This window comes from Monodon monoceros, unplaced genomic scaffold, assembly GCF_005190385.1.
Source record: "Monodon monoceros isolate NGI ecotype Baffin Bay Population unplaced genomic scaffold, NGI_Narwhal_1 Super_Scaffold_18, whole genome shotgun sequence".
In the NCBI taxonomy this organism is placed as follows: Eukaryota; Metazoa; Chordata; class Mammalia; order Artiodactyla; family Monodontidae; genus Monodon; species Monodon monoceros.
Genome location: NW_021703774.1, coordinates 123755051 through 123768496, shown reverse-complemented (window position 1 = coordinate 123768496; position 13446 = coordinate 123755051). Strand labels below are relative to the sequence as shown.

The 13446-nt window shown below is 35.4% G+C and overlaps 1 protein-coding gene across 1 annotated transcript in view; it reads right to left on the bottom strand.

Annotated features, from left to right (window-relative positions):
- Positions 1 to 13446, bottom strand: part of WDR78 (WD repeat domain 78) — a 117619-nt gene that overhangs the window by 57046 nt on the left and 47127 nt on the right. Inside the window, 1 exon segment of the mRNA XM_029228003.1 lies at positions 6230 to 6385. Within this exon segment, the coding sequence (XP_029083836.1) occupies positions 6230 to 6385 (156 nt within the window).

Genomic DNA, 13446 nt, shown 5'->3' with positions numbered 1-13446 from the left:
GATGGAGAGATATACCATGTTCCTGGATTGGAAGAATCAACATAGTGAAAATGACTATCCTATCCAAAGCAATCTACAGATTCAATGCAATCCCTATCAAACTACCAATGGCATTTTTCACAGAACTGGAACAAAAAATTTCACTATTTGTATGGAAACACAAAAGACCCCGAATAGCCAAAGCAATCTAGAGAAAGAAAAACGGAGCTGGAGGAATCAGGCTCCCTGACTTCAGACTATACTACAAAGATGCAGTAATCAAGACAGTATGGTACTGGCACAAAAACAGAAATATAGATCAATGGAACAGGATAGAAAGCCCAGAAATAAACCCACACACACATGGTCACCTTATTTTTGATAAAAGAGGTAAGAATATACAATGGAGAAAAGACAGCCTCTTCAATAAGCAGTGCTAGGAAAACTTTGGATCTGTCACCTCAGGCAAGAGCAGCAAAAGCAAAAATAAACAAATGGGACTACATCAATTTCAAAAGCTTTTGCACACAAAAGCACACTATCAACAAAATGAAAAGGCAATCTACCGAACAAGAGAAGACATTTACAAATCATGTATCTGATAAGGGGTTAATATCCAAAATATATAAAGAACACATACATCTCAATATCAAGAAACCAAATAATCAGATTAGAAACCGGGCAGAGGACCTAAGTAGGTATTTTTCCAAAGAAGGCCTACAGATGGCCAACAGACACATGAAAAGATGCTCAACGTCACTAATGATCAGGGAAATGCAAATCAAAACTACAATGAGATATCACTTGAAACCTATCAGAATGGCTAACATCAAAAAGACAATAATGACTTCCCTGGTGGCACAGTGGTTAAGAATCCACCTGCCAATGCAGGGGACACGGGTCTGATCCCTTGTCCAGGAGGATCTCACGTTCCGCAAAGCAACTAAGCCCATGAGCCACAACCACTGAGCCCACGTGCTGCAACTGCTGAAGCCCACACACCTAGAGCCCGTGCTCCACAATAAGACAGGCCACAACAAAGAAAAGCCCGTGCACCGCAACGAAGAGTAGCTCCCACTCGCTGGAACTAGAGAAAGCCTTCATGTAGCAACTAAGACCCAACGCAGCCAAAAAAAAAAAAAAAGAAAGAAAGAAAAGACAATAAATAACAAGTGTCAGCAAGGATGTAGAGAAAAAAGAACCCTCCTGCACTGTTGGTGGGAATGTAAATTGGTACAGCCACTATGCAAAACAGTATGAAGATTCCTCAAAAAACTAAAAATAGAATTACCATATGATCCAACAATTCCACTGCCTGGTATATATCTGAAGAAAATGAAAACATTAATTTGAAAAGATACATGCACTCCAATATTCATAGCAGCATTACTTACAATAGCAAAGATATGGAAACAACCTAAGTGTTCATTGATAGATAAATGGATAAAGAAGATATGGTATATATATAATGGAATAATACCAAACCATAGAAAAGAATGAAATCTTGCCACTTGCAACAACATGGATGAATATAGAGGGCATTTTCCTAAGTGAAATAAGTCAGAGAAAGACAAATATTGTATGATTTCACTTACATGTAGAATCAAGAAACCAAAATAAATAAACAACAAAAACCAGAAACAGACATAGATACAGAGAACAAACAGGTGGTTGCAGAGGAAATGAGTGTGGGTGGTTGGGTGAAACAGGTAAAAGGGATTAAGAGGTACAAACTTCCAGTTATAAAATAAGTCACAAGGAAGTAATATAGAGCATAAGGAATATAGCTTATAATCCTGTAATAACTTTGTATGATGACAGGTGGTTACTGAACATATCCTGGTGATTATTTCATAATGTATTTAAATGTTGAATCAGTATGTTGTAAAACAGAACCTAATATAATATTATATCCATTATATGTCAATAAATTTTAAAAAGAATAGCTAAAAATCCAAAAAAAGTAACAATATCAAATATTGCCAAGAATGAGAGCAACAGGAATACTCATTCATTGCTTGTGGCAATGCAAAATGGTACAACCACTTTTGAGGACAGTTTCATAGTTTCTTAAGCTAAGCATACTCTCACTACATGATCCAGCAATCATACTCCTAGGTATTTACCCAAATGAGTTGAAAACTTATATCCACACAAAAAACCAACACATGAATGTTTATAGCTGCTTTATTTATAATCACCAAAAACTAGAAGCAACCAAAATATCTTTCAATAAAGTAATAGATAAACAAACAGTGCTACATCCATATAATGTAATATTATTCAGTGATAAAAATAAATGAGCTGTCATGATAAGACATAGAGAAATCTTAAATGCATATTGTTTAGTGAAAGCAGCCAGTCTGAAAAGGCTGTATATTATACAATTCCAACTATATGATATTTTGGAAAAGGCAAAAATACAGAGACAATAAAAAGATCAGTGGTGGCCAGGGGTATAGGGAAGAAGGAATGATAGAATAGGTGGAGCACAGGAGAAATTTAGGTCAGTGAAATTATTCCATGTAAAACTGTAATAGTGGAAATATGTCATTATGCATTTGTCAAAACTCATAGAACAGTACAGCACAAGGATTAAACTATAATGTAAACTATGAATAATAATATATTAATATGGGTTTATGAATTGTAACAAATTTACTACATTAATGCAAGATGTTTGAAATAGGGGAAATTTTGTGTGGAGTTGGGACAGAGATGGAGTTATATGAATCTCTCAGTACTATCTGCTCAACTTTTCTATAAACCTTTGCTTAAAATGCCTACTCATTTTTTAAAATCTAAAACCCTACTGCAAAAGAAAAAAAAAGCCTTTAAGAGAAAATAATTTTTCTCTGTGAACTGAGCTATGGCCTTATACACTTTCAAAAATGAAAACTATTGGCCTATTTTTCCCTTGAATATGATAACAGAGGTTAAAATATAACCTGTACATTCAAAATTTAAATGGAATAGAAATACTTCTTAAAGCAATATGGATCATATTTAACTTTCTTCTCTTTGTGTTTGCATTACAAAATCTCGGAGTCAAAAAGGACCTTAGAGGTGACCTAGTCCTAGTTTTTATCTGAATTACTTTAATTCTCAATAAATCTGATCATTCGGCTCTGTTGCATACATTTTTCTGTTTTATTTTCTCCCTTTTCCTAGTTCTGGGGTCTCCTATTCCACTAACTGGCTATCATAATAAAATAAAATTTATTTTCACTTTGTATTGTAGTTATTGAATATAATTATATTATCCCTTTTTGCTTTTAAAAGCACACCCATACACACATGAAATAAAAGACCCGCAATTTGAGACATTTTCCTTGTAGGACCTCCCACTAACACTTTTTTGTGGATCAATGGCTTTAATGGGGGTGGGATAATATATTTTGAAGTCTCATGTAATTTTTAGTCTAAGATTGATTTTTTTTCCTAGCAATTTTTGGAATCTTCTAAAAGCAAACCTACTGTATGGACATTAATACTTAAATAACAAAAAATAATGTTTCTTTAGTGGTTACTAATGATTCATTCTTCCCCTTCACTTTCCTCTGGGAAAATGAACTGGTGTTCATTATAAATAACTTTCAGTAAAATATGGATACAGTCTACATACCGTAAGTATCATTTAAAAAAACCAAAAGGATATAGGTAACACATCTAAAGTTTAGACATTTTTAACATTAAACTTGAGAAACAATGATAGAGCAAGTTATAAGGTGATAAGTTCCATGAATCTGTATCTCTGAAGGGTATGTAGTCATTATAAATAAGGTCATTGTTTTCTGAAAATTACCAATTCTTTTTAAACTTGGCTTTTCAAAATATTTACTGATTTACTATTTTTAAATATTACATTTGTCTTTGGGTCAAAATTAGTGAGAGTAGAAATATTTGAGTTCAATTTATGAAAATTTACCAAAACTTTACAAAACTTTGCCAGGGTATAGTTAGTCTGAAGTAAAGACCGTCCCTTAAATGTAGTAATATAATTCTAGAAGAAAAAGACTCAGAAGTTCAGAATATGGAGACAAAAATTATATAATCACAATATAATCAGAAATGGAACTTAACAAATTTCTTATAACTGAACTTTGTAAAAATTCTTTCATAGCAGTATATCTGGAGAATTACAATTTTGTGTTGGTTTTAATTATAACATTTGATCTTAAAACTTAACATACTAAAAGCTAAATTTGTAATGCAGGATTTCCAAGCCTTGGTACTATTGACATTTTGGCCAGATAATTTTTTTTGTTGTGGGGCTGTTTGGTGAATTGACGAAATTTTAGCAGTATTCTTGGCATCTACCCAAAATGTCAACATAGTCATGACAACCAAAAATGTCTCCAGATATTGCCAAGTGTCCCCTAGGAAAGGTAAAATTGTCCCCAATTAAAAGCCATTGTTGTTAACGTATCTCCATTTTATGTTGTCACAGAGCTTGCATATTTTATTTTTCTTACAAGTTATCTAACGTATAGAAGGAGAGAGAGAAAACTGTGGAACCTACATGTATGAAAAAGAGCTTAAGAGCAAGTAAAGAAGCGACAGAGAAAGATACGATCTTTGAAACTCTTGACAGGTATTCAAGAAAAAATAAAATTTTCAGTTCAAAGTTCAAGACTATGTGAAAGAGTAACAATGATATTTCTAGGTAAAAGTTGTATTTTTCATGTTCCACCAGAAAGAAAATATTGTAACTACTACAAAAGAATTTGTTAAAAATGTCACATGAAAACATTCCAAAAAATCTTAAATAGCAAGACACTAATAAAAGATATTTTAAAAGATACAAACAAATGGAAAGGTAGTCCATGCTCATGGATTGGAAGGATTAACATTGTTAAAATGTTCATGTGGGGCTTCCCTGGTGGCGCAGTGGCTGAGAGTCCGCCTGCCAATGCAGGGGACGCGGGTTCGTGCCCCGGTCCAGGAAGATCCCACATGCCGCGGAGCGGCTGGGCCCGTGAGCCATGGCCGCTGAGCCTGCGCGTCCAGGGCCTGTGCTCCTCAACGGGAGAGGCCACAACAGTGAGACGCCCACGTACCGCAAAAAAAAAAATGTTCATGTGACCCAAAGCAGTCTACAGATTCAATGCAATCCCTATCAAAATTCCAATGGCAGGTTTCACAGAACTAGAACAAATAATTCAGAAATTTATGTGGAACCACAAAAGACAGTGAATAGTCTAAGCAATCTTGAGAAAGAAGAACTAAGCTGGAGGTACACACTCTCTAATTTCAAACTATACTACAAAGCACTAGTAATCAGAACAGCATGGTATTGACAAAAAAACAGACTCATAGATCAATGAAACAGAATAAAGAGCACAGAAATAAATGCACACATATATTGTCAATTATTTATGACGAAGGAGCCAAGAATATACAATGCGGAAAGGATAGTCTCTTCAATAAATGGTGTGGGGAGAACTAGACAGCCACAAGCAAAAGAATGATAATAGATTACTATTTTACACCAAATGTAAAAATTAACTCAAAATGGATTAAAGACTTGAAACATAAGACCTGAAACCATAAATCTCCTAGAAGAAAACATAGACAATAAGCTTCTTGACATTGGTCTTGGCATTGATTTTTTAGATCTGACTCCAAAACAAAAGCAACCAAAGCAAAAATAAACAAGTGGTACTACATCAAACTAAAAAGCTTCTGCATAGCAAAGGAAACCATCAACGAAATCAAAAGACAACCTACTGAATAGGAGAAAATATTTGCAAACCATATATCTGATAAGGGGTTAATCCAAAATATATAAAGAACTCAAAGAACTCAATAGCAAAAAAAAAAAAAAAACTGATTAAAAATGGACAGATAAGCAAAACAGACATTTTTTCCAAATGGTACATGAGATGTTCAACATCACTAATTATCAGGGAAATGCAGGGTATTATGTTAAGTGAAATAAGTCAGAGAGAGAAAGACAAATACTATATGATTTCACTCATATGTGGAATGTAAAAAACAAAACAAAAACAAAATTCATAAATGCAGAGAACAGATTCATGGTTGTTAGAGGGGAAGGAGGTTGGGGGGTAGGTGAAATGGGTAAAGGGGGTGGGTTAATTATAGGGTGACAGATAGTAACTAGACATGGTGGTGATCACTTTGTAGTGTATACAAAGATTGAATTATATGTTGTACACTTGAAACTAATATAATGTTATACACCAATTTTACCCCAATTTTTAAAAAACTGAAATAAATGAAATCTTACTTTTTTCTAAATTACTCCCTGGCAGTCTTTGGTCCCAGTCTTTAGAAGGTATGCTTGCTTTACTACTTGAATCAACTGTAGATCTTTTTACTGGTAAAGATGAAAGCTCCATAGCATTATAAGAATCGTACAAATCCCAAGCAGTGGACATTATGCCTAAATAAAGAAACAGAAAGGTACAAAGTATTTTGAACCAAATTCTAATATTTTCGCTTATATATAATGAGTTACAGCAAAATCTAAGATAAGAAAATCTATTGTTCAGGGAAAAAATACTATTGTTTTCCAACAATGGCAGGAAGTAGATAACGATGAAAAAGAAATAAATCAAGAGGACACCTTAAGAGATCCTTAGCCATTACACTTTTAGCATCTACAAATACCTTAATGTTTTAGTAATAGCTGCAAATAATCCTCACCATCTATTCTGATCCCCACGCCTTCCTCTCTTTATCCCAAACTGGTGCCACATAATCTCATTAGTCTGTCGGTATAGGGCTGCCTTGATATGGTCCTGGACAATCATGTTATAATAAGGTTTTAAGGTGCTTTACTTAAGGTTAACATATAACATGCTATATTCTATAGTACTTTTTATTTGTAATATAATTCCATTTTTATCAAGTTAAATTTCCTATATACTTATGTGTAAAGATTGTACTTGGGAAAGTGACAGACTCTGTTCTCAGGAAATTTATAGACTAGTACGGTTATTACCTTCTCTTTTTAAATTTTTGTTTAATTTATCTATATTTAATCAAATTAGCAAATATAACAATGGCCTCCAAACAAAAATTGGTAATGTTATTTATCTTTAATATATAAAAATAAAAAGTGCCCAACCCCTTTTATTGCTGATATAACAATGAAATTCTCATGTATAAATTATTTTATCAGTGACCATGTAATGATATATTCCTACATGCTAACCTTACTAAACTTTCAGTTAAAGTACAATGATTTAATAAAAAGTTATTTTCCCTGAAAGTCAAAACAGGATCTAGATCTAATAAATGCAACTATCATTGTTAGAACTTTTATTTTCATGATGTGGAATGAAGGAGCTCTGGTATTTAACAATTTTTTCAATTAGTAAGAATGTTAATTCACATCTCATAATAACATTTCTATCTTAATGAACTTATCTTGATAGTATGTAACAAAGTCATGCACAGAGTAAATAAATACCTAGTATATTTTGCTGAATTGAAAAGGGTAGAATTTCCATGGTCACAAAGTAAAAGACCTTAGAAAGAAATTATTTCTTTGAATTTTGAATTACCTAACCTTCTTTTTCTTCCGTTAACTAAAAGTTTAGTAAGTTGAGCATATAGAAATATATTGTTACATGGTCACTAATAAGATAATTGTTACATAAATAAATATACAAGTTATAAATGAGCAATATAAGATGTTTTGGTGATTTAAAGTTGTTTCTTCTTTAAAGATAACAAATAACATTCATTGGTAATTTTAGTTTAGGTAACATCATTACATTTGTTCACTGGAATAAAAATTAACCTAAGAAACAGAAAACCTAAGAAACAGATACTATGTACATGCCATAATATCATGTACAAGGTAGAATAACAAATAATGAGTGTGACTTCCCAGTTTTATACTGTCATACACTATTAAAGAAATCTTATTTTAATTACTATCAGAAAAAAAAGTATTCCCTACTATATGTATGTTTTGAGCATTTCTGAGTGTACGATTGTGTAAAGTTGTTACAAGTTTTAAAACATTGTTTCTATCTACTAGGTTAATTCAGACTATAAAAGAGTAACAATTGGCCACATAACATTTATAGAAAAATAATTTTGGGCTTCCCTGGTGGCGCAGTGGTTGACAGTCTGCCTGCCGATGCAGGGGACACGGGTTCATGCCCCGGTCTGGGAAGATCCCACATGCCGCGGAGCGGCTGGGCCCGTAAGCCATGGCCGCTGAGCCTGCGCGTCCGGAGCCTGTGCTCCACCACGGGACAGGCCACAACCGTGAGAGGCCCGTGTAATGCAAAAAAAAAAAAAAAAAGGAAGAAAAATAATTTTATTTTAGCTGAGTAAAAAGACATGCTTACTGTAAAAGAAAAGGTAAGACTTACATTTCCATCACCTAGAAATAATAACTGCTAACATTTTCATGCATGTCCTTCCAGACTGACATAAATATATATGTGTTTGTATATGAACAAATATAAATGCATATTTTTTAATAAAAATGAGCTCATATCACACATACTTTTTTAAAAGAATTTTTATTGTAGTATAATATACATAGAAAACAAACTGTCTTTATGAAATCTACCGAGTTTTAGGATTTAACTGTATTTTCAAAAGTTAGCCAGGAACACTAATACATTTATTGAATTATCCATTTTTTTGAAGTGACACTTCTGTAATAAATTATTGTATGTATACTGTTAGGTGGGAAAACTTTTCCTCAGTTTTTGTGAATCTTTACAGAGGCAACTTCAGCTAAATTGACATTTCTGGCTTCTCTATGTCCCTCATTCACTAATTGCCAGGGAAAGAGAAATGGCTAATCCTATAGGAGAGTTTAGGAGAAGGAATTGCAGCTCAGCCACTTCTGGATTCTTTTGTTAAGCCTGCTCACTTGCAAAAAGCATGCATTCTGGTCTGTTCTCACCCATGCAGAGGAGGTCTGTGCTTTTCTAGCTGTGCCAATTACTATTGGTAAGATCTATTCTGGAGGGGAAAACAGCAAGTCCACTTAGCTGTGGATTTAAGGCTACATTTTTCAATTAACTTCATCAGTAATAAAGGTACTACTTTTATTTCCTTCTCTGTGACTCCTGAATCTCTTTCAATTTCAACCAAAATCAGGTAAGGAAGACATGCTTTTTTATTGATCCATAAAATCTCAATACTTACTTGGTCTGTATCAAATTCTTTAATATAAATTGTATTATTATTTTTAAAATTTTTATTGGAGTATAGTTTATTTACAGTGTTGTGTTAGTTTCAGGTGTACAGCAAAGTGAATCAGTTATACATATACATATATCCACTGTCTTTTAGATTCTTTTCCCATATAGGCCATTACAGAGTAGAGTTCCCTGTGCTATACCCATTATTTTAATAAAATCTTTATTGTGAAATATATACCTTCACAGAAGAGTGTATAACACATATATGTGAATTAAGAATTAATACCATGTACTCACAAACCAATATAAGAAATAGAACATCCTTAGATGCTTAGAAGCCCCCTGGACACTCTCCCATCATAGGCCCCTTCCTTCGAGCTACCTCCAAAAGAAGTATTCACTTTGCGTAACTTTTGTATTGATCATTCTCTTACTTTGTTTTAAGGTTTTTTTCTCCTGTGGCAAATGCTATTGGGGTCCTGCATGTATCCATTCTGCATCACCTCTTACTTGCCAATCTCCCAACTACCAGCACCTGCATTTCTCTGCTTGGATCTGTCTTTGGTCACCAAGACCACTTTGATGTCCATAAATTAGGCTGGGATTGCCAAGGAATTAACAAGTCCATCAACCATCAAACAATGTATACCTATATAATACATTGTCTAGTTAAAAAAACAGAATAGCAAACACTAACACAGATGCATAAGGAGAAAACAAAACCACTATTAGATGAGGACAATTAGATGAGGACTCCCAAGAGAAGACAAGCAGAACTATCTGGGCCATAATCTGACTTCAGGTTCTTTGAGAGTTTATAAGAGACACTTAGAGGGAAACCACAGGGTAAGACCATGAGTAAGTCCTTGGAAACACAGAGCTTAACCCACTAACAGCACCTGACAAGCTAGGCACTGAATGTCCACTGAAAACATGGTCAGGGTAAGTGGGCTGCTTTGTGTTTTCTGTTCACCATGACTTCTCTGCTGCTCTCAGGAGTATGGTAAAACAGAACATGTCTGTGAAGTGACATGAGTTTCCTCAACTTACCTAAGGAGACCTACTGGAAAGGAGAGTAGGGACTATATTAAGAATGGTAAAACCCAGCTAGATACAGAGAAGGATCTGGGCAGATTCACCTGAGCATTCTGTCCTCAGGTTAAGAAGATGGGACTCAGAGTTTCCAGTTCCACAGTTAAGGGGCTTGGAAGTTGCCATTCTGTACTAACAACAAGTAAAAAATTAAACAGACTGAAAAATCAACACCTCTTCTTGGATCTGAAAAAGAGGTAAGGACACAGGGAAAAGAACTGCTGCCTCTAAGATTGGAGAGTCACAGTTTACTGGAGCAGAGACTCAGAAGTAGAACTGCTGTGGGAACAAGTTCTGGGGTAGGAAAACCTGAACTGTAAATGATGAATTGGTGCAGGTTCAGTGTGGACAAGTCTGAGAGTTAAAAACTCTAAGGAGCCCAGTCATAGGGAAGCCCCTGCATTTTGTGAGCTTTATCTCCAGGAGCTGGACCAGATTCCCAGAGTGAGTATGAGAGAAAAAAAAAAAAAAATCCCTCATGCTTCTGGTAGGGGAGGGGGAAAAGGAACCATTCTGAAATATACCAGAGCACTCTGTTCTTAACAATGCCTGCCCTCAGAATAAACTAGTTCAGCAGAGAACAGCCTGCCAGGGTCTTTTCAGAGCCTAACTGACCCGCGGGAAGGGAAATACCCAGCACCAGCACACTGGAGACATCTTGTCCTACCTAAGGGTGGGGAAAAAAACTGAGACACATTTGTGAAGTTCATAGTCCACAGGAATAGGTACACTGAAAGGCTGAAACCTAATCAAAGGACTAAAATGCTTGCCTCCTCTACACCTTACCACAATACTAAAGGCCTATTTATAGCAGCTCCTTTTACCCGATACATCATGTATCATATGTATCATACTAAAAGATAAAAAAATCATGCTAAAAGATAAAATCATACCAAAAGATAAAAATCATACTAAAAGATAAATCATACTAAAAGATTAAAAAAATCATACTAAAAGATAAAAAATCATACTAAAAGATATAAAAATCATACTAAAAGATAAATCAAATCATACTAAAAGATTAAAAAAATTTTTGAAGAGGTAGAGCAAGCATCAAAACTAGACATGGCAGGGATGTTGGAATTATCAGACCAGGAATTTAAAACAACTGTGATGAATATGCTAAGGGCTCTAATGGATAAAGTAGACAAAATGCAAGAACAGATTGGCAATGTAAGCAGAGAGATGGAAATCATAAAAAAAAGGACCAAAAAGAAAAGTGAGAAACCAAAAACACTGTAGAAGAATGCCTTTGATGGGCTTATTGGTACACTGAACACTGCTGAGGAAAGAATCTCTGAGCTTGAAGAAATCTCAACAGAAATCTCCAAAACTGAGAAGGAAAGAGAACAAAGACGAAAAATACAGAACAGAAAGAAGGGAAAGAAGAAATCTTATTTGAAGACATAATGGCTGAAAACTTCCCTAACCTTGGGAAGGAAATAGACATCCAGATCCAGGAAGCCCAGAGTTCCTAATAAGAGGAAACCAGGGCTTCCCTGGCGGCACAGTGGTTGAGAGTCTGCCTGCCGATGCAGGGGACACGGGTTCATGCCCCGGTCCGGGAAGATCCCACATGTCGCAGAGCGGCTGGGCCCGTGAGCCATGGCCGCTGAGCCTGCGCATCCGGAGCCTGTGCTCCGCAACAGGAGAGGCCACAACATTGAGAGGCGTGCGTACCACAAAAAAAAAAAAGAAATACCACTCTGTGCATGGCCACAACCGTGAAGTAAGGAAAGCCCTATCTAAGCAAAAGGTGGCTAGTCCTTCATCCAGCCAAAGAGGTCAAAGTGTTTCTGGAAACTTTGGTGGTGGTCGTCGAGGGGGTTTTGGAGGGAATGAGAGCTTTGGTCATGGAGGAAACGTCAGTGGTCAAGGTGGCTTTGGTGGCAGATGTGGTGGTGGCTATGGTGGCAGTGGGGATGGCTATAATGGATTTGGTAATGATGGAAGCGGTTTTGGAGGTGGTGGAAGCTACAATGATTTTGGCAATTATAACAATTAATCTTCAAATTTTGAACCCATGAAAGGAGGAAACTTTGGAGGCAGAAGTTCTGGGCCCTGTGGTGGTAGGGGCCAATACTTTGCCAAACCACGAAACCAAGGTGGCTATGGTGGTTCCAGCAGCAGCAGGAGCTATGGCAGTGGCAGAAGGTTTTAGTTGCTGCCAGGAGACAAAGCTTAGCAGGAGAGGAGAGCCAGAGAAGTGACAGGGAAACTACAGGTTACAACAGATTTGTGAACTCAGCCAAGCACAGTGGTGGCAGGGCCTAGGTGCTACAAAGAAGACGTGTTTTAGACAATACTCATGTGTATGGGCAAAAAAAATCTCGAGGGCTGTATTTATGACTAATTGTATAACAGGTTATTTTAGTTTCTGTTCTGTGGAAAGTATAAAGCATTCCAACAAAGGGTTTTAATGTAGATTTTTTGTTTTTTGCACCCATGTTGTTGATTGTTAAATGTAATAGTCTGATCATGACACTGAATAAATGTGTCTTTTTAAAATGTGCTATGTAAAGTAGTTAGTCTACTCTGAAGCCATTTTGGTAAACTACCCCAACAGTGTGAAGTTAGTATTCCTTCAGGGTGATGCCAGGTTCCATGTGAAATTTATTTACAACCTGCTTGGGTGGAGAAGCCATTGTCTTCAGAAACCTTGGTGTAGTTGAACTGACAGTTACTGTGTTGTGACCTGGAGTTCACCTTTAAAAGGGTCACCCAAGCAAAGTCATGGAGTTTCTTGGTTATTAATATGATTCTTGGCACATCCTATGCGATATATCTAAATTGAATTATGGTACCAGATAAAGTTATAGTTGGGAATGAAGCTTGTGTATCATCCTTTATCATGTGTAACCAATAAACGATTTAATACCCTCTTGAAAACAATGCTAAAGGGACTTCTTTAAGCTGAAAAGAAAGGATGCTAATTAGTAACGGAAACATGGAAGAACAAGTCTCACTGAAAAGGTAAATATATAGTAAGTGGATTAATCACTTTTAAGCTAGTATGAAGATTAAAAGAAAAAATAGTAAAAATAGCTATGATGACAATAATTAGTAAATGAATATATAAAATAAAAAAATATTAAATGTGATATCAAAAACATAAGATGGGAAAAGAGAATAAAAATGTTGAACTTTAGAATGAGATCAAGCATAAGTTTTTATCCCCAAATCAGTCTGTGTGATATAGCACAGTAACAAAATGAAGCATAAAACTATATGATCA